The sequence below is a fragment of the Vespa mandarinia genome, chromosome 18 (assembly GCF_050613455.1).
Source record: "Vespa mandarinia isolate Hongniang chromosome 18, ASM5061345v1, whole genome shotgun sequence".
In the NCBI taxonomy this organism is placed as follows: Eukaryota; Metazoa; Arthropoda; class Insecta; order Hymenoptera; family Vespidae; genus Vespa; species Vespa mandarinia.
Genome location: NC_140827.1, coordinates 3,981,628 through 4,000,052, shown reverse-complemented (window position 1 = coordinate 4,000,052; position 18,425 = coordinate 3,981,628). Strand labels below are relative to the sequence as shown.

The window sequence follows — 18,425 nt, the reverse complement described above, 5'->3', positions numbered from 1 at the left end:
CTTACTAAGCAAATAATGTAATATTTTCAATATTGACTCCGTCAGATCAATGTGAACAGAAATTTGTAAATCTTCAAATATTCATGTTTAGTTTTAATTTCATTTTTCATTGCAGAAACAAAGATTCACTTGAAAGATTAGAAAAGGGAATAAGGAGGTAATTCTGAAAGATAAGACAATATAGCATAACTTCATATAAGTATTTTATAAAAAAAATATATATAAGAACATAATCATTAAATTCCATTGTTAATAGACACAAAAAATCTTATCTAGTCATGATTTCCATATACATAGGTAACACATGTCATGTAACAGGAACTTTTAAAATAATATCAGTGAGGAGAGATTTAAATTTAACAAACTTTTTTTTAAACTCAATACCACAACCTTTTGACAATCTGAAATCTACCAATAATTTATTATCCATTTCAACAACGTTCGCTTTGAACACTAAAGGCATATTTCTTTTGTCTACGGTTGATATAGTAATCTGAAAGAATATTATGCACAAAGTTGCACGTTGTGTGGAAAATAATATCACAAAATAATATTAATTAAACTACTTACAATGCGAAAATCGTTAATACGATAAGTATAACTCTCATATTGTAAACAATTCAATAATCTTTTTACTGTCATTTCGAAGTCTGTTGTCACAAAAAATCTAGTCATACGTCTTACAAGTTGTTGGAAAGGTGTTTGCTAAAATATACATAATATAGATTGCATTATTCATATTTATGTGAATCAATATACACAATGTGTGTATATATAAATAAATGCACACAAACGATTTAACATATAAACTTACTTGACTTGCATGCGCAGTACATTGCATTGGTTGAGTACAAAGTAGCAAATCTTCAATGTGAGCAGGTTGAGAAAATGAGAAACCTGATCTTTCATCTAATCTCATATTCCCAATATTAACATTTTCCTCCCCAACTAAGTCAGGTTGTGATAAACAAGATCTTGATGGATTTTCTCCATCTGTTTGAGTACAGTTCCTAGCAGGCACACTATATCTACTACTTAAATCATCTGCAGCAAAAAAAAAGTGAAATATCACTTTTATTTTTATTATATGAATTATCATATTATAGAGTAATATATTATTACTTAATACCACGGTTATTTTTTTTAATTTTACTCTTCACTTCACTTGGATGTATATGCCGATGCTCTTTGCTTTGGTAATCTAGCTTTATGACCATTAATTAAAATCATAGAGCTGTATTACCAAAGAAAAGGCAATAGCTATTTATAATATTGCCGTCATAATGAAACGGTGAACAACACATTTGTAATTATATTGCTGAAAAAAGAATAATATCAGTGATAGTGATATGGAATAGTATATAGAAACATGAGAGAATGTCTCTTTCAAATTTCGAATACTTACATTAATAAACAAAAAGAGAAAATCCGTAGAAACAGATGTCCACACAGTTAGGTACCAAGCAGCTTTGGGTAATTTTGTATATGCTCAAAGTCACTCAGTACCTGACTAAGTAAACACTGATACATTTTGTAATGTAGTTCAAGTGACCATAAAAATTTGAAAAATAATTTATTACTAATATAAAATCTAATTATCATGAATACCTTTTTCCAATTGCAAAAGAAACCATCGATGATTTTTAATCTCTTTTATTGTATATCTAGTAGATGGTACGTGTGCAAGGATTTTTTTGATTAAAGATAATTCTAAGTTATCCAATTTTTTCCATGGTGTAAGTGACATGTATTTTCCATTCCTCCATGCCATATACTCTGGGCATTCTGCCAAGGATTGATCCCAAGGCAGTTCTATATTTCAGAGATGGACCAGTTAAAAACTAAGGAATGTAAGCTACGCATTAGAAGTTTTATTTAATTCAAACTACAAGGCACATTGATCTATGAGCGATAAATATTAACGATCTTTCTCATTTATTTATAATTTATAACGCCAAACATATAGAAATCGAATATAATAATAATATATAAAAACAACATAAGTGAAATAAAATGTAATACTTACCTCCACAAAGTAAGGACACCAGAATTATACCACAAGACCAAATATCAGCAGGTTCAGCATAATAAGCTTGCACAAGAACTTCTGGTGCCACATACGGTAATGTTCCACATTTTTTTTCTAAAGTACGTTCTTTTCCTTGTACACGATAAATGGTTGCTAATCCAAAATCAGTAATTTTTAAATTATCATTATCATCTAATAATAAATTTTCTGGTTTGAGATCTCTATGCGCAACTCCTCGACTATGTAGATATTCAACTGCATTAATTAATTGTTTAAAATATCTCTGAGCTTCATAGGTTGGCATACCAATGTCAGGTTCTGTTGAGAAGGATAGAAAAATTATTTTCTTTTTTTACAATTACATTACAGACATAGTATAAATAAAATTATGTTAATGTTTCCAACCAATTCTATCATAAAGTTCTCCGCCAGAAGCATACTCTAAAAATATATATTCCATGGTTGGTTCGCTGCGCTTTCCAAAAAACTGTATAATATTAGGATTTGACAACATTCTATGAATAGTAGTTTCTTTTCTCACACATTGTCGAGCATCTGGATGTCTTTGTACATCTATCATTTTCATAGCAACAGCTTCGCCCGTAGTCTTATTTATAACTAACTTAACTCTGAAAAAAAAAAATATATATATATATGTATGTATGTATGTATGTATGTATGTATGTATGTATGTATGTATATATATATGTATATGTATATATATATATATACATATATATATATATATACATATATATATATACATATATAAAAAGAAAAAGAATCGTATTAAAAATAAAAATTTGTTTGGTGTTATGGAGGAGCATTCTAAAGTGAACTTAAGAAACATAATTTACAAAGGTGAAAATCCTTATATTTTTAATGTAGTATTGATAAAAGCCAATAATATATCTATGACAGAAAAAATTGCCCATTAGAAAAAGCTTCTCAATGTTCAATTAATATCTTACGAAATAAATGTTAGGTAGATAAATAAAACATTAAATTATTTTAACACTTTTTATTATTTTTTTTCTTAAGAACTATGAGACGAAGATGCAATATTTGAAAGGATAGAATACGTACGCAAATTAGAGAAAAGAAAAAGAAAAGAAAAAAGAAAATACATACAATTAAATTTTAAATATAAAATTTGTAAATCTAATTGAAAATGTTTCTATCGTTTAATATAGAAAATAATATACTCACTCGCCATAAGCACCTTCTCCTAATGTGTGTCCTAAAATCCAACCTTCCACAAATTCCGTCATTTTGCTTCAGCATGCCTCTATAACGGGGTGACGAGCTTAATCTGTACAGTCGTAATATTTACCAAAATTTAAATATACATAGTATGTCGTCGTAACGGTTTTTCATTTTAATATGGCATTTCTTAACGTCTTCTGCAAATTTTATTTCAATGGCTCGTAAAGTCATTTACATTAAGCTTTGATTTCGGCTAGAACGATAAAATTCAAAACACGTGGTTATAAAACGGCAGGAAGAAATTCAAAACATTAATTTTGTTAAAACGATATTATATATGAAAAATATATGTCTAACATTTTTATTAACGATTAATCAATATTCGTCTAATTCAAATAAATATATACGGTTATTAATAGTAAGCATATAAAAACGATCACCAATCGATGTACAAACCGATATAGACCTTCTTCGGAACACCGTAGAAATTAACACCATCGTACAATCGGCGTTGCTAGCCAGAAATATTTCTTCTCCTATCAGATGGCGCTTTCGAAATTTTTGGCTGGTTAGAATTTTAAAATTGTGTAATCATTGGTTGTTGAGAATCTGGCCCTTTCAATGTTTCGGGCAAAGCCCCCCCTAGTAGCTTGAAACTGACTTTAAATCAATCAAAGGAATATAAGAGAACTATCGAGGAATTGAAATGAGAAGGCAATTTAAATAATAAATCATAGATGAACATAGAATAATGGATTACAAACGATAAGCCATATTATATTAAACAATTTAATTTTTACATCATATTTTTTATTAAACCTTATTTTATCGATTACGCAATAAGCAAAGCTTCCTTCTATATAGATAATATTAATTGTATAAACTTCTACTTTGATATCTTATTTTATAGCAAGCCTTGTCTTTTAAGATCTTCATATGTTTTACGATTGACCACATTGCCAAGAGAATCTTCAAATTCTTCTTCTTGTTCTGGTTGCCACCGTTCGGCTTGCTTCTGCGTCTTAAGTTTTTCCCACAAGGCAAGAGCATCTTCTATCTGAGTTACATTAGCAAAATGTGCGGTATTTGGAATGCCGAGACAACGCATACCATGAGCATGTCTCCATTCTGCAAAATGTCTTTGAAAAGCTTTTGGTCCCTTATATGTAAAATTTCCACAGATTTCACAATTGTAACTAATATTAAGGCCATGCAATTTATATAACCAATATGGTATAGGTTTGCCATCCCATCCGAGAGGTAAATTTTTAGGATTATAAGGTACTTCATTATCATCTTCTTCTTCGGATTCGCTTGCACTTGCTTCTGCATCGGAATCACCCCGTTCACCTTCCGTTCTAGCTTGTTTCCTTTGTACATTTTCTTTTGTAGCTACTCTTTGACTAGATACCAATTCTGCGAGTCTATAAACATGAGACTCTAACCTTGCAATCTCCTTCTGTTTCTCAGTATCTTTCCCTTTACCAGACTTTCTGTTTTTATTTTTGGCTAATAAATTAGGATCAAGAGAAGCTTCACCCTTTGTGCTAAAAAGTCTCTGGGCTCTTTCTTCCAAAGTACCGCCACATTTTAAACCTAAAGCCATTAATGCAGATTTCAATCTATCTAATCCAAGGGATGCAAGCTCTTCCCAAGATGAAAAAGCGGATAGTTCCAAATGTGCTCCAACGTGTGTCAATGCACTTCCAGTTTCCTTCGGCCATCCTGGAAAAGTATTATTTTCCCACTGCGTCTCATAATCCTTATTGGCTTCCTCAATTTCTGCATTTATATCCAGCAAAGGTCTAACTCTACTTAAATAATCAACTAAATAGGATAAAAGGGCTTCGACATATCTCGTGTATTCAGCATTTTTTCTTTCTCTTGGAATATCAAACAAGTGATCGAAGGTAGACAAATAAGTGATGTAATCAACCTTTTCGATTCCTTTAAGATTAATATACTTTTCATAACATTCATGGAGATCTAAATATTTCCCATAACCTTCTTCGTCGGTGAATTCTACAAGATTAGATAATTCCTCCGTAGGATTTTCTCTCATTTTGGCTAATTCTTCAAATTCAACGGACATGGGTACACTAATTTCATTTGGATGTCTACGATAGAATTCTTTAATTGATTTTAAGCGAGAATAAAATTCTGAGAATTCGTTGGGGCCTGAAAGTGCTTGTACCTGGAAATTGTATAAAAATTATTAAAAAGAGAAAATTATTAGCTCATAGAGATGCAAAAACATAACCTCTTACCTCCTCTTTTCTTTGACCATCTTTATCTTCGTACAAATCTTGTAAATTTGCAGTACTATCCATATACTGATCTAACAACATCTTTAATCTATGCTCAGAATTTATATTTTCACGATGTCCTGGCTTTTTATAAAGCATTTCTTTCACCATAGCATCCATCAAACGTTCTCTTTCTTCATGATAACGTCGTTGTTGCTCTAATATCGTTTCCATTGTATACTTTAAAAAGTAGCAACGACTGCACTAATCGATTATGTATATATATATATATATATATATGTATTATAATAATTATTTCTTTAATATAACTTTTCTTTCTTTATCATCAATTTCAACTATGTACACACTGAAGAAGAGATATCACTGAATAGATCGATACTTAACATATTGAAGTTGGTTATAATAGTGTCGTTGCGATATTAAATATCTCTCTGTATCGATATTAAATATCTATATTATCGACCTGGGAGTTTTATCACTTTGCAATTCACGCAAAAGAATTGTTATTGTTTAAATAATAAATAAAAAAAATCATATTACAGTATTAGATATGCATTATATATTCTTTAAATAAATGTCAAGTAGAGTTGATATACTGAATACCAGGGGGCGTTATTCTCTTGTATTTAATGTTTATACATACGTACCTATACTGACATTTATCTTTCATTTTCGTTAAAAAAAATTGTCGGTTATTTCCATAACTCTGTTTACGCTCGATCATTCTAATCTCCAAGTAGGAACAAATAGTAGTGATATATGCTTTCTTCTTGCACGGTTGTTCATTCGTGATCCATTTCTCTTTCTCTCGCCTAGCTTTTAAAATATAATGTATATGTATATATATATATATATATATATATAAGTAAAGAATAAATTATGTGTATTTGATAATTTTTATATGAATTTTATTTGTTTATATTTGACAATGTTGTCGAAAGTGTTTCGTTTCATGACCTCGATCAAAATATGTCAAAGGTTCGATATGTGCAAAGTTGCTTTAGTAGTACAAACGGTAATCGAACAATTTTTTTTTTCTTTAGAAATGAAATGGCAATGATTTTTAATAATTAATGACTTTTTGTTATTAACAGAATCAGAAGTGTAACTTCAGTAATAAACTGACTTATGTAGTACCCACTATGATGGCTCTTTGGACTTTTCAATCCACAAAAGACAAAGAGAAAGAGAAAGAGAATAATAACGAAGTAAAAAAAATTGCTACGAAAGAAAGTTATATTATAACGGCAGATGTTTTGTTTGACCAAGGCTTATACAAGCAATTATATAAACATTTATCAAATTACAAGGTATAGAGTTATACTACAAGGTATCGAGTGCTCTTTGTTTTATTTTTTATGAAATATTATTTATTTTTTGTATATCTAGCATAATGAGGACGTAGAGATTCTATGGCGTTTGAGTAGGGTTTTATATAATTTGTCAAAGACAGCTAATGAATCAGAAGCAAAAGAAATGATTCTAGAAGCTTATAATTTGATACAAACTGCAATTAATATCAAAGAGGATCATTATGCTGTACAAAAATGGATGTCAATATTACTTGATAGTAAAAGTGCTATGGAAGGCATGAAGTCTAGGATACAACAGTTATACAGCATTAAGAAGCATATGCTTGTATGCTATTTATGTTTTATCTACCTTAATAATGCATTATCCAGAATTCCTTTTTTTGTTTTTATTTCTTATTTTTTTATCATAGAGGGCAATAGAATTAAATCCAAAGGACCCTACTACTTTGTACATGCTTGGCAGTTGGTGTTATCAAGTATCTGATTTAGCATGGTATCAAAGAAAAATTGCATCATTAGTATTTGAAGAACCTCCGAATTCATCCTTTGAAGAGGCATTAATATATTTTGAAAAGGCAGAAGAAACAAGTCCTAATTTTTATAGTTATAATTTACTTATGCTTGCAAAAACTTATTTAAAATTAGGTAGGAAAGAAGATGCTCTCAGATATTTAAAATTAACCACAGAATATCCGACTACAACCCACGAAGATGTTCAAGCTAAGAAAGAAGCACAAGAAATGTTGAATGCTTTTTAAAGCTTCGTCAAATATTTTTCTTAATATTCAAGTGCACAAGTATGCCTTCCTGTTCAGATTGGAATTACAAAGATGAAGGTTGTATAAAAATTTCTATGCACAATATCAAAAATATTTCTTCATAGTTCATATTTAATATTTTATTATATTTAAAGTATAAAATACGAAAAAGAAACATTTACACATTCATATAAAAGAAACACATAGATTGGATTTATTACAATGTTGGTTTACAATATTGATATGTTGCTATATATATTATATAAGTTAGATTTTTGATATGCATTTATTAAAATATTTTTTGTAAAGTCATGTATAAAAAATAGTACAGGAAGTTATTACATTTTTAATAACTTTTTTAATTTTAATACTGAAAGAGTAAATCATTAGAAATGTTGAAAAAAAAGAATTTTATACATGAATTTACATCGTTATGTATCTCTTTCTCTCACACACACATGCACACATATTCTCTCTCTCTCTTTCATTTTCTCATGCTTTCTCTCTTTTACTTTTTTAATTTATTATATAATTTATTATAACTATTGTGTCTATTAACTATTTTCAATTAAAATAATTTAATTATAGATTTTATTTTAACGATCTAAATTTTCTTCTAAATTATTGTGAACATCAGGTGGTTCGTTCACTGATGGCTCTATTCTTTCTTCCATGAGATTTTCTTCCAAGAAGATTGGTTCCGGCTGATCTTCTAGTGGAATTGCTTCCAATGGTGGTGGATTTATTTGCCCTTCATCTTCTTCTTCATTTCTTTGTTCATATCGATTTACAACTTGTTGTGCTGCAAGTTGTAAATATCTCATTTCTCGTCTTCTTCGTTCTATACGTTCTTGTTCTTTTTGTTGGAATTCCATATGTTGAAAGTATCGTCTTCGTCGATACTCTCGTCTTATGGCATCCGGTTCCCTTTCTTCTAGTCCGATTGGTAGATCATTTTCGATAGGTATTTCATCATCAATTTCAACATAACTAGGGCCAACGTGATGAATCGGATGTTCAATCGGTACTGGGAAGTGCACATGATGTCTGTTGCAAGTGCAAGAAATTGCCATCCAAATATAATTTGACGGTAGTTGTGGTAGTGTTAATTGTAAAATTTCTTCTGGATATTCATCGTCGTTGTTTGGTAGAAGAAAATAGTTTGCTGCCATCATTCCGTTCATTTTTGATAATTGATGTATCTGTACAGAAAAAAGTTATTTTTATATTTAATTATTTATTTTATATTGGCCAAGAGATAAATTTAATAATAATATTAATAATAATAATAGAATAATTCTGGATGAGGAGATGACTCATTCTTATATGTTGTAAATATAGTCAGATTTTCAAATATTTTTAATAGTAGAACTGACAATTATTAAAAGACAAAAAAAAGAACTAATAAACAATACTGTTTGTTTGTTTTTAATTAAGAAATTAGATAAGTTGTTTTTAATGTAGAGATTAAATACTCGTTAAAGTTTTAAAGACCTGGAACTATCCTACTAATATTTATTTTTGCAATTAGAATCAAAGTATAATCTAAAAATTTCTTTTTGGATATTAATTTGTTATATTTATAAAAAAAAAAAAAAAAAAAAAATGTGTCGATCGTTAATTCATTACATTAAATAAATTCACATATATCACTCACAATTTTCAATTACTTATTAATTACAATCACACAAGATTTGCTTATTTATTATTATGGAAAAAATTGGTATATTTCACTATTAAAAAGAATTCAATCGTACTTACATTTTTTCTTTTTTCACAGAAACTATATAGTGTACTAGTATCGTAGTGTCTTAGACTGGAGTATGGTATTTGACAGAAGAAACCAAAGTTTGAATCTGACACGATGCGTCTCAGTTGAAAATTTGAAAATAACTGATAAATTGAAGAAAATTTACCCATTTATATAGTAGTTTTTCCCCACCACTGCAATTCATAAATGATTCTTTTTTCTTTATTTCGCCTCTTCAGGTATAGGTATTTGCTGCAGGTATACGTATTTACGTATGGTATGTACCTGATGTTTCTACTTAGATTTATTAGTTTATTGAATTTCTTGACGTTTTACAATCACGGTGAAAGCTTCAATAAAATCATATAACAATGTCTGTGTGTCAGAAATACGCAGAGAAATTTAGTAATTGGTAAATACATCAACTATAAATGTATGTACACATATAGTTTTACACTCATACACACGCAGCAACACACAACACACGAGTATAGTCTATTTATAATAAAAAATAAATAATAATTTATGCAACATATCTAAGAGTAAGAGAAAAAAAGAGAGAAAGAGAGAGATGTCTAATTTTCATTCCTAATATAATAACATTTTGAAATGCAACATTTCTGAGCTCAATTATAGTGCAACAAATTGATGTGATATTGTTCTAAGATTGAGTTTGAAAAGGTACAACCACATAATGCTAGAGAACTAAGTTCTATTTCATCAGTAAATCTTTTTGTAAATTTTCTTAAACTAATATTTAGTTAATGTACCTATACATGTAAATCTCACTTGTATACTTTTTTTTTTGCGAGGATTTCAATGATTAGGCTATATTATGTATCAGAGAGATTAGCTGAACGATAATAAAAAATATCATCGATCAGTCGATATTCGTTCAATATTTTTCTGTAACACACTTACACAAAGAAAATGTTCTCTCGAAAAGTAAATATTTACATCATTTGCAAGTGTATTCTTCCGTACGTTCGGTACACGTGTCACAATGCACATGACAGCACCAATGAAATTTACATCTACACTGCCAAGTTCTAGTAAATTGATGTGTGTTATAACCACGACCACAACACATCAAATCACATCCATCGGTACCTACAAAAAAAAAAAAAAAAAAGAAAAAAAAAAGAAAAAAAAAAAAAAAAGAAATAGAAATTTCTGATTATATAATGTGTACCAAAGTCATCAAATATTGAATGAAAACATTGAGAGAGTCCTCTCTTTTTAATCTACCTTTACTCGTTCGATTACAATATCTGCCTTGTGTACCCAAACTACCCAAAGCCAAATCCGGCTCGCAATAATTCGGCGAGGATTGAAGAAAGACCAGTTCGCTTCTTTTAGGAATTCTTTTCGATCCCATCATACTTCCGCCGGTACTAACTTTACTTCTTTTTAATACCAAATGTGATCTCCTCGGTTTAACACCGTTGTTCATCTTTTTTGAGGCTTGTCGATCACGATGAGATTTTATAAAATCATTTGGTTTCCCTTGAGTTTTTGCATCGTTACCGAGAATAGGCGTTATTTCTGCTGTAGTTGAGTGTGATATGCTCTCAGAACTCTAAAAAAAAAAAAAAAAAAAAAAACGAAGTCATCATTTTGATATATTATATGGGCTTTACCATTGGTATATATTGTTATATCCTTAAATTATTTTCTTTAATATTCTTGATAAATATAATATTGAAAGAAAAGAATCTTCGAATATGCATATTGAAATAGAATTTAATCGATCTTAGGTAGAAGAGATGTGATAAATTTTCATTGAAATTACGATGAAGAATGTCTTCGATCATTACTTGGATTGTGGGCGGTGGTGGAGGCGTGATAGCAACGACCGCCTTAGCTCGATAATACTTTTTCATAAGAGCGTCACCGATCTGACGAAAACTGGGCAATGTTCTCCAACAAGTTTTCACGGTACAGGAACCAGATACACCGTGACATTTACATTCAGTTTGAAGAAGAGCTTTCACGATCTAAAAGATTACAAAAAATATTACTATTAGTGATTTTTGTTGGCAAATTTCTTTTTCAACTTTTTTGTTGGATAATTTTGCGTTAGCTTTTTTTCTTATATTTTCTTTTCTTACAATTAATTATTTTTCCGTTACTTAGAAAATTACTAAGTATTTCTAATATCGTATTGTAATTAAAGTGAAAGTAAAAAAGGGTCTTATAACTTTGCAATTGTAGGAACCAACTTTGCTATGACCTGTTTGTTTTCATAATAAAAACATCCTAAGCCAAGATGTACCATAATTTATCTACCGTAATAAATATACATATTTATTGTAAAAGTTTTAGTAAGTATGTAGCTATTGTAAAGGTTTTAGTAAGGTAAGTTTTTAGTAAGCTTTAGTAAACTTAAAAGAGGCAGATAGAACAACCAATGGACTTTATTTCAATAAGATTGAATTATTCGACCGTCTTTAAATCTGCACCGTTGTTAATTCACCTGATACAATACTTTTATGTTTTCTTTATTTTTCTTACTGTGTAATTATTTTGTACACGGGTATATACCTATTGTATTGCATTAGGTCTGTTTAAAAGAATATAAGTTTTAAATGCTTTCGAAGTAAAAAGAAATAATAAAATGTGAAATTTTCTCGACGATTGACCGTTCGTATAAGTTATTGCTCAATAAATCAAGATCTATAAGTGTCTGTAGATCGTGTTAAATAAGAACGCAAATAAACATACGCCTCATTACTAAGATTATTATCTTGTCAAGCCATTGTAAATCTTTCATCGATCGAGATCCATCATTATCGTTAATCCTTTCGAACAAACAAGTTCATTATAAAATTTTACGTTTTTTTACAGATTTTTGTCATTGATTAAAATGCATATAAATATATTTCGTCTACTGCAAAATAGCATCTGATAGAATGCACTCACTTTTCTTCCAGCTTTATTGTTATGAAGATTCATCAGGCTTCTGGCATCGCCTTCGATCTCTCTTGCATCTAGGAACCTACGTGCGAACCTGTCATTAAATTGCAATGTTAAAATTCTATTATTAAAATTAGATTAGATCTATCAAAAGAAAAAATTATCATTGTTGATTTAAAGTTTTTCATAGAAATGGTTTTTAAGATTATAGCTCATATTTAATATTATATACTTATGTTAGTTTTTCATAGAGACAGGAATAGAAAGAGAATTACAAAGAAATTAAATATTAATAAATGAAGAGAAATTCTTTTAGTAGATCTAATACGTACGTACATACGTACATATATATATATATATATATATATATATATATATAAACGTACATAAGATATGCATAGGTAGAGATCATAATGAAACGTAAAATGATTTTATTAATTAATCCGCCTACCTCATTCCATAAGTGACATCTGCACTGCAACCTCCCCATTCCCAACCATTCGGAGGTAATTCCTTTCTCGTCCTGCTAAACGAAAGATACTAATTATGTATTCGTCTATTTTCCTTTTCTGTCAAAGGGTATGTATATAATGAAACTAGGTAGAAGGAGAAGAAAAGAAGTAACACAGGTAATCTCGTTAATATGTTCGCAAGGGACGACAGCAAGAGCCTGCCAAGTCGTCGGTTTACCTTATAGCCGGTTCGCAACCGCAAGCCGTGATATTGCCGCGACTGCAAGCTGCGGTTACCGCGTATGTAACTCCAGCCGAGCTTATCGCGTACGTGAAAGCTGCTTCTCTGCTTCCTGGAACACACACAATGACGATATATGAAAATAATTTCTAATACATGTTATACATTTTCTTCAATTTTTACATTCATTTATATTTCTTTTATTATGTTTTTCCTTTTTTTCATTTCTTCATTAAAGGCTTGTACGTTTAAGCATTTTTAAAATACAAAAAAAAAATGTCGAGTCGCACTCATAGACATAGGAATACCTCTATGAATGAGACTCAAAATAAAAGTCCAAAGAGTAATTTAAAACTGCATATATATATATATATATATATTTATTTTTTTTCATTTTGATAGTTCATTATGTTCCCATTATGACATGATTTCCTATATATTACAAGTCTCATATTATATATATATTTTTTTTTTCTCTCTTGCTTAGAAAATAATTTAAATGAAAATTGAAGAATATATAACAGTAATAGTGAGAAAACACGATCGTTATAAACGCCCACGTTAAAGAGAGTTAGCACATTTTAATTTCCACATAAGATATTTCGCACTTGTGTGCGATTAATTACTCTCTGAGAGAGCACCTTCAACTCGTTTGCCACGTTGAATGAGAGTTATACCGTGCCTTCGTTCCGTCGCTTTCAATCTTTTCTTCTTTCCCTTTTTCCTTCTCTTTTCATCATCATAACCGACACCTACGCAACTTATCTCTTTCTCTATTTCTTTCTCTCTTTCTCGTATATGTCAGACTCGATTCACATTTACGGTTTGCTCCCGTGACAGACATCAACCACTTTCGAATTCGAAGCTGAAATATCACTTCGACGTTTATCGAGCTTTAATAAAAGCAAATTAGAAGATTTTAATGTGATTCGATGATGACGACGACGACGACGACGACGACGAAACGAATCGAGTTATATCAAATGTTGTCCTGTAAAATAAAGGAAGGAGAGAAAGAGATGGAGATCCGGTTAACGATAATTACAAATGTATATGAAAGAGAGAGAGAGAGAGAGAGAGAGAGAGAGAGAGAAATCTTCCTACGCATGCTCGAACGAGAGGAGAAGCGTTTGTTAGTCGCGAAAAGTCATAATTCACGGCATGCTCGAGCGTAGAACACGAAGTGGATACGGTACAAATAAATATATGCACGTGTCTTTCTCTCCAATTCTCTCTTTTCGCTTTCGTTTTTCTAAAGACAAAGAGGTCCGTTTACGACACGTCCTTAACATCCTAACTGCGTACTTTCGAGTGAACGAGTATGTATGTATGTATGTACTCGAGAGAAAAAGGGGTTGCAAATAAAGCTGTTAGGCGATCTTTTAGCATATTGTCCAATGGTAATGCTAAGATAAAAAATGATTTAGTGTCAGGTTATCTGAAAGAAGAGAAAAACGAAAATTTAGTCGTGTAATGTAAAGATCAAAGATTCATTTATAATATTATTACGTATAAATTATTAGGAAAAAATATATTCTCAAGTAATCAATGGTAAAATAATTCTTGATAATAAAAGAGAAAATAAAATCACGGTTGTAGATATACACACATATATACATACATTTATATATATATATATATGTATACATATATCACTCATCGGAAGGTATCTTAAGGTCTACGAAAGTGAGAAGACGTTAATTGATCCATCGTTAATTAGAGAAGCAAGAAGTATAGAAGGGATCGAATGGCAGGCAGGTAAAGGTAGTAAAATACTGGAACGAAACGATCCTGACACGTTAGTATGCTTCGAAAGGGGACGTAGAGCTCGTTTCGAGACTCGTCTCTTTGCTTTCTATTCTTCTGTTTTTCATTTACGAATGTGAATTACTCGATGTGCTTCGAGCTATAATAAATTTGTTACCATCTCTATGTCATAAAGTTTTTCTATACAATTAACAATTAAAAGATAATCCTCCTTGATATTTTCCGAAAGTTTTATCATATTAATGCTTTTGTATCTTTATTACATATATCGTTCTATTTTGGAATTTATTATTTTATTGAAGGTAACGAGGAAAGAATTGTATCGTACCATTGTAATCAAATATTCCTCTCAGGTTCCTCTTTTTCGTACGTGTTGTAATATTATCGTTCCTTTCTTGACAAAGAGAAAAATTCTATTTCGAGTTTATCACGGTCGAGAGATCGCAAAGACGTCCGAAAGATGATTCAATCTGGCAGGAGAGTCAGCTTCTCTTTTTCTCTCTCTTTCTCTCTCTCTCTCTTTCTCTCTCTTGCGCGCTTGCTTTCTCTTTCTTTCTCATTTTCGATGTTAACTCAAATTTTCGTTCATTTTGCAGCTTCGAAAATATTCCTTTGCTTCACGAGATATGTAGTTCGATCTTTCTAAGGTACATTTTCAACGCTTTCGAGTCGAAACCAGAAGGTTATAGCGTCTCTTCTTCCTCCCTTTTTTTCTTCTCTCATCCTACTCGAGTTACTTTCATTCTCGAATAACCATCGAGACTAAAGTTAGCTGAGAAGGATGAAAAGAAGGGAAGATACCTATATCTTTTGCATTTTTTTTTTTATAGCATACAATCGCACAATACTTCTCATCAATACCATTCTATATTTGATAGTTTCTCAAGAATAATTGATAATTTAATGACAAAAAATGGAATTATTTTTTAATAGCGATAGTCATCTAATCAGCTTTCAAAAAATTGAACATTTTTTTGTTGAAATTATGCGTTAAATGAAAACTATACTAGTGAGATCTCTTAATAATTCTTAACTTGGAGTTTGAAGAGACTCGAACTAAAACACCGAATCCACAATGTGTGGGTGCGCAGAGAAAAGGAGGAGATGAAGGAGGAGGAAGAAGAAGAAGAGGAAAAAGAGGAAGAAGAAGAAGAAGAAGAAGAGAAGCGGTCGTTGAAAGCCGAGGTTATCTTAGTAAACACGCGTGTCTTGCCACCACGTACGGCTGTTTCTTCTTGTACCCCCTCGTGTCCGACAAGATCTTTATTTCGCCGTGAGAAAAATTTATCTGTGCCTTCTCTTCTCTTTCTCTTTCTTTTCTTTCATCCTCTCTCTTTGTCTTTTCGTTTGGTTACATATACCTGTAAAAGAGAAAGAGAGGAGGGAGGAGGCAAACTTATAGTTTAGATACATTTTGTCATACGAATAAAATCGTATATTTCTTTCTTTGAACCTGATCAATGATTAGGACAATGTCTATCTATTCATGTTTCTAATACGAAAAATATCAATCTCTACTATCCATACTATATGTATGTCAATATCAATAATAAGAAATATTATATTACATAACAATAATAATTACTATTATATATAATTTCTTATTATTACAATTAACATAGAATACATGGATAGTTATTTAAATTCATTATTATGATATATCTCAATATCATTACTATTATTATTATTATATTAATCTGAATTATCATATAACAAATTTTTACTAACCATATTAATACGGATATTTTTCCATTCGACTTTTCTTCCTTATTCTTTTGTTTTCTTTATTCTCTTCGTTAGCGAGATCGTCGACAGAACCTTCCTCGGATTAGCGATCGTTACAATTATTATATGTTGCTATGATAAAAGCTCGAGATTTTATACGGATAGGCAAGAGACGTAAATCGCCAAGATCGTGCTAAGAAATCGATTCTAAATCCAAGCACACCTTCTAGAACTGGTTTCATCAAGAGGCGAACACGTTCTTCTTCTCATCGTAATCTCTTCTCTCTGTCTCTCTCTCTCTCTCTCTTTAGCTAACCTTTTTAATTTACTATTTGGATTCATTAAGAGCTTCCCCGTAAATCTCATAATATGTATATACGTTTCAGAAACTAGAGAACAGAAAATTTATAATGTACATTGAAAATTGTGTACGTGTTGTTTTTTTTTTATTTTTTTTTTAAAGATACTCGAATGGAAAAAATAATTTCTAGCATAAGTAACATCATTAATCAAGTCTATGAATTTTACCTTGGAATGGTTAGAATAGATGTAAAGGCTACATTGAATGATTGTTGAAAATTAAATCCATGGGAAAGTATAAAGCATCAAGGAATTGAACTTTTTAATGTTCTTTCATATTTTCTAATATTCCCATGTAGAAGAATATCTCTTGCGATATTAGAAAGTATTATAATATTATAACCTCGAATGTGATGTTAATTTCATTATGCTACAATAATATATCAAAGAACAAATTGAAATAATATTTTTAAAAAATCTTACACTTTCGATGTTTTTTTTGGTCTATATGCGGAATCCTCTTTCTTGTCTCATTTATGTTAAGTATTAATAAACGAAATGAGAACTTGATAAATCTGAGATATGAGATCGTTGTGGGGATTTATATCATCGAAATGACATTGTTTTCTTCATGTAAATGAGATCTACATTATCGACTTGAAATCAAATTGATGTGCTTTAAAATTTATACGATAAATCTGATAGTATTTCGAGATGGCACACGATGTCCATTTTTGTAGGTATTATCATCCAGAGAATCCTGTATATGAATATGTATATATAAATATATATGTATGCGTGTATTTATATGATAAAAAAATCTAAAATAGAGAGAAAAATTTCTAAAAACTTTCGTTGTGAAATTGTTATTCATATATGTAGAGAGAGAGAAAGAGAAAGAGAGAGAATATTTTATCGTCTATCTTGACATTGGAACAAGTATTTTCTATGATATTATATAGATCTGAGTAATACGTAAATATGTAAATTATGACCTTTTTTCCTTCGTTATATTTCAATTTCCAAGCTATTATTCTTCACCACAGTTATTTTGTCTTCTATTGTCACTATTGTCTTCTTTTTCGTATTCTTCTTCGAGAAACCGTTGAAACCTTCTCGATGATTCCCTACTACCGAGTCATAATGTTCTTAATAATAAGTATAACTTATTAATTATATATTATTAAGTATACTTATACATGTAGATAAAAATCATACGAGTTATTATTACTGTTCAAAATATTAATAAGATTTTTATTACAACATTTTGATAAATACGGATACATTTTTTTATTATTCGATTTATTAATTGTATTTGTTTTGATTCGTGAGGTGGTAAGAAGAAAAGTTATGTACGTGTGACGACTTGAAGATTGTTGAGTGGCGGGAATATATTTTAATTCATATAAGTTCAAAAATAATAATCTATCGTTATAATACTGATTACTAAAATTCTTTGTGAATTTTTTACTTTCTTATTTTATATTATATGCTGTTTGTTAATAATAAATGGAAAAATTAATATATATATTAATGCGCTGTATACTTAAGATCACGCAGTGCGCATGCGCCTTAGCAAGGTGCTAGCCGGTCAAGAGGACAGCCATTTTGTTTTCGGTGGTGACCAATTCAACAAGGAATTCATCGTTCTCAATAATTTCAGGTAATTCGCATATTTTTTCTAACATACACCTTCCTCCT

At 30.1% G+C, this 18,425-nt stretch overlaps 5 protein-coding genes across 9 annotated transcripts in view; 1 reads left to right on the top strand and 4 right to left on the bottom strand.

The window, feature by feature from the left end:
• Positions 1-7: 7 nt before the first annotated feature.
• On the bottom strand, positions 8-3,877 carry grp (serine/threonine-protein kinase grp). Of its 2 annotated transcripts, none has more exons than XM_035874750.2 (8): positions 3,692-3,877; positions 3,239-3,341; positions 2,435-2,658; positions 2,027-2,347; positions 1,609-1,812; positions 815-1,044; positions 571-705; positions 8-493 (listed from the first exon to the last, which is right to left on the bottom strand). In XM_035874750.2, exons 2-8 carry the CDS (start codon positions 3,298-3,300, stop codon positions 308-310), a joined length of 1,362 nt encoding a protein of 453 aa, XP_035730643.1. In that variant the 5' UTR covers positions 3,301-3,341; positions 3,692-3,877; the 3' UTR covers positions 8-307. The 2 variants fall into 2 exon arrangements, with proteins under 2 accessions (XP_035730643.1, XP_085518649.1); XM_085662523.1 differs by having other exon boundaries at positions 3,239-3,488; positions 3,593-3,735.
• Positions 3,878-4,010: 133 nt separating this feature from the next.
• Positions 4,011-5,864, bottom strand: noi (splicing factor 3a subunit 3 noi). The gene is made up of 2 exons (XM_035874746.2): positions 5,503-5,864; positions 4,011-5,429 (listed from the first exon to the last, which is right to left on the bottom strand). The coding sequence occupies exons 1-2, from the start codon at positions 5,713-5,715 to the stop codon at positions 4,140-4,142; spliced, it is 1,503 nt and encodes a 500-aa protein (XP_035730639.1). The 5' UTR covers positions 5,716-5,864; the 3' UTR covers positions 4,011-4,139.
• Positions 5,865-6,182: 318 nt separating this feature from the next.
• On the top strand, positions 6,183-7,804 carry LOC118445373 (regulator of microtubule dynamics protein 1). Its single transcript, XM_035874756.2, has 4 exons — positions 6,183-6,517; positions 6,597-6,812; positions 6,892-7,140; positions 7,226-7,804. The coding sequence occupies exons 1-4, from the start codon at positions 6,404-6,406 to the stop codon at positions 7,571-7,573; spliced, it is 927 nt and encodes a 308-aa protein (XP_035730649.2). The 5' UTR covers positions 6,183-6,403; the 3' UTR covers positions 7,574-7,804.
• A 365-nt stretch (positions 7,805-8,169) lies between these two features.
• On the bottom strand, positions 8,170-9,493 carry LOC146872438 (uncharacterized). Its single transcript, XM_085662525.1, has 2 exons — positions 9,335-9,493; positions 8,170-8,775 (listed from the first exon to the last, which is right to left on the bottom strand). The coding sequence occupies exons 1-2, from the start codon at positions 9,491-9,493 to the stop codon at positions 8,170-8,172; spliced, it is 765 nt and encodes a 254-aa protein (XP_085518651.1).
• A 782-nt stretch (positions 9,494-10,275) lies between these two features.
• LOC118445372 (protein Wnt-7b) overlaps positions 10,276-18,425 on the bottom strand; it is a 42,813-nt gene continuing 34,663 nt past the window's right edge. For 3 of the 4 annotated variants that reach the window (XM_035874755.2, XM_035874753.2, XM_085662524.1), the window contains 6 exons: positions 12,930-13,044; positions 12,691-12,765; positions 12,246-12,333; positions 11,141-11,320; positions 10,572-10,902; positions 10,276-10,433 (listed from right to left, as the gene is read on the bottom strand). In XM_035874755.2, the coding sequence (XP_035730648.1) occupies positions 10,282-10,433; positions 10,572-10,902; positions 11,141-11,320; positions 12,246-12,333; positions 12,691-12,765; positions 12,930-13,044 (941 nt within the window). In that variant the 3' untranslated portion in view covers positions 10,276-10,281. The remainder of the gene's footprint in view (positions 10,434-10,571; positions 10,903-11,140; positions 11,321-12,245; positions 12,334-12,690; positions 12,766-12,929; positions 13,045-18,425) is intronic. The other variant, XM_035874754.2, reaches the window with a different exon arrangement.

Bases quoted from the DNA above. Each gene is read 5' to 3' on its own strand.
- grp (XM_035874750.2), bottom strand. From the start codon at position 3,300: ATGACGGAATTTGTGGAAGGTTGGATTTTAGGACACACATTAGGAGAA. The intron at 2,659-3,238 runs GTGAGTATATTA...TTTTTTTTTCAG, and splicing joins GGAGAAGGTGCTTATGGCGA to AGTTAAGTTAGTTATAAATA. The intron at 1,813-2,026 runs GTAAGTATTACA...TCTGAAATATAG, and splicing joins GGTGTCCTTACTTTGTGGAG to AACTGCCTTGGGATCAATCC.
- noi (XM_035874746.2), bottom strand. From the start codon at position 5,715: ATGGAAACGATATTAGAGCAACAACGACGTTATCATGAAGAAAGAGAA. The intron at 5,430-5,502 runs GTAAGAGGTTAT...TACAATTTCCAG, and splicing joins ATGGTCAAAGAAAAGAGGAG to GTACAAGCACTTTCAGGCCC.
- LOC118445373 (XM_035874756.2), top strand. From the start codon at position 6,404: ATGAATTTTATTTGTTTATATTTGACAATGTTGTCGAAAGTGTTTCGT. The intron at 6,518-6,596 runs GTAATCGAACAA...TGTTATTAACAG, and splicing joins TTGCTTTAGTAGTACAAACG to AATCAGAAGTGTAACTTCAG. The intron at 6,813-6,891 runs GTATAGAGTTAT...TTGTATATCTAG, and splicing joins AACATTTATCAAATTACAAG to CATAATGAGGACGTAGAGAT.
- LOC146872438 (XM_085662525.1), bottom strand. From the start codon at position 9,493: ATGGGTAAATTTTCTTCAATTTATCAGTTATTTTCAAATTTTCAACTG. The intron at 8,776-9,334 runs GTAAGTACGATT...TTTTCTGTACAG, and splicing joins TCTGTGAAAAAAGAAAAAAT to ATACATCAATTATCAAAAAT.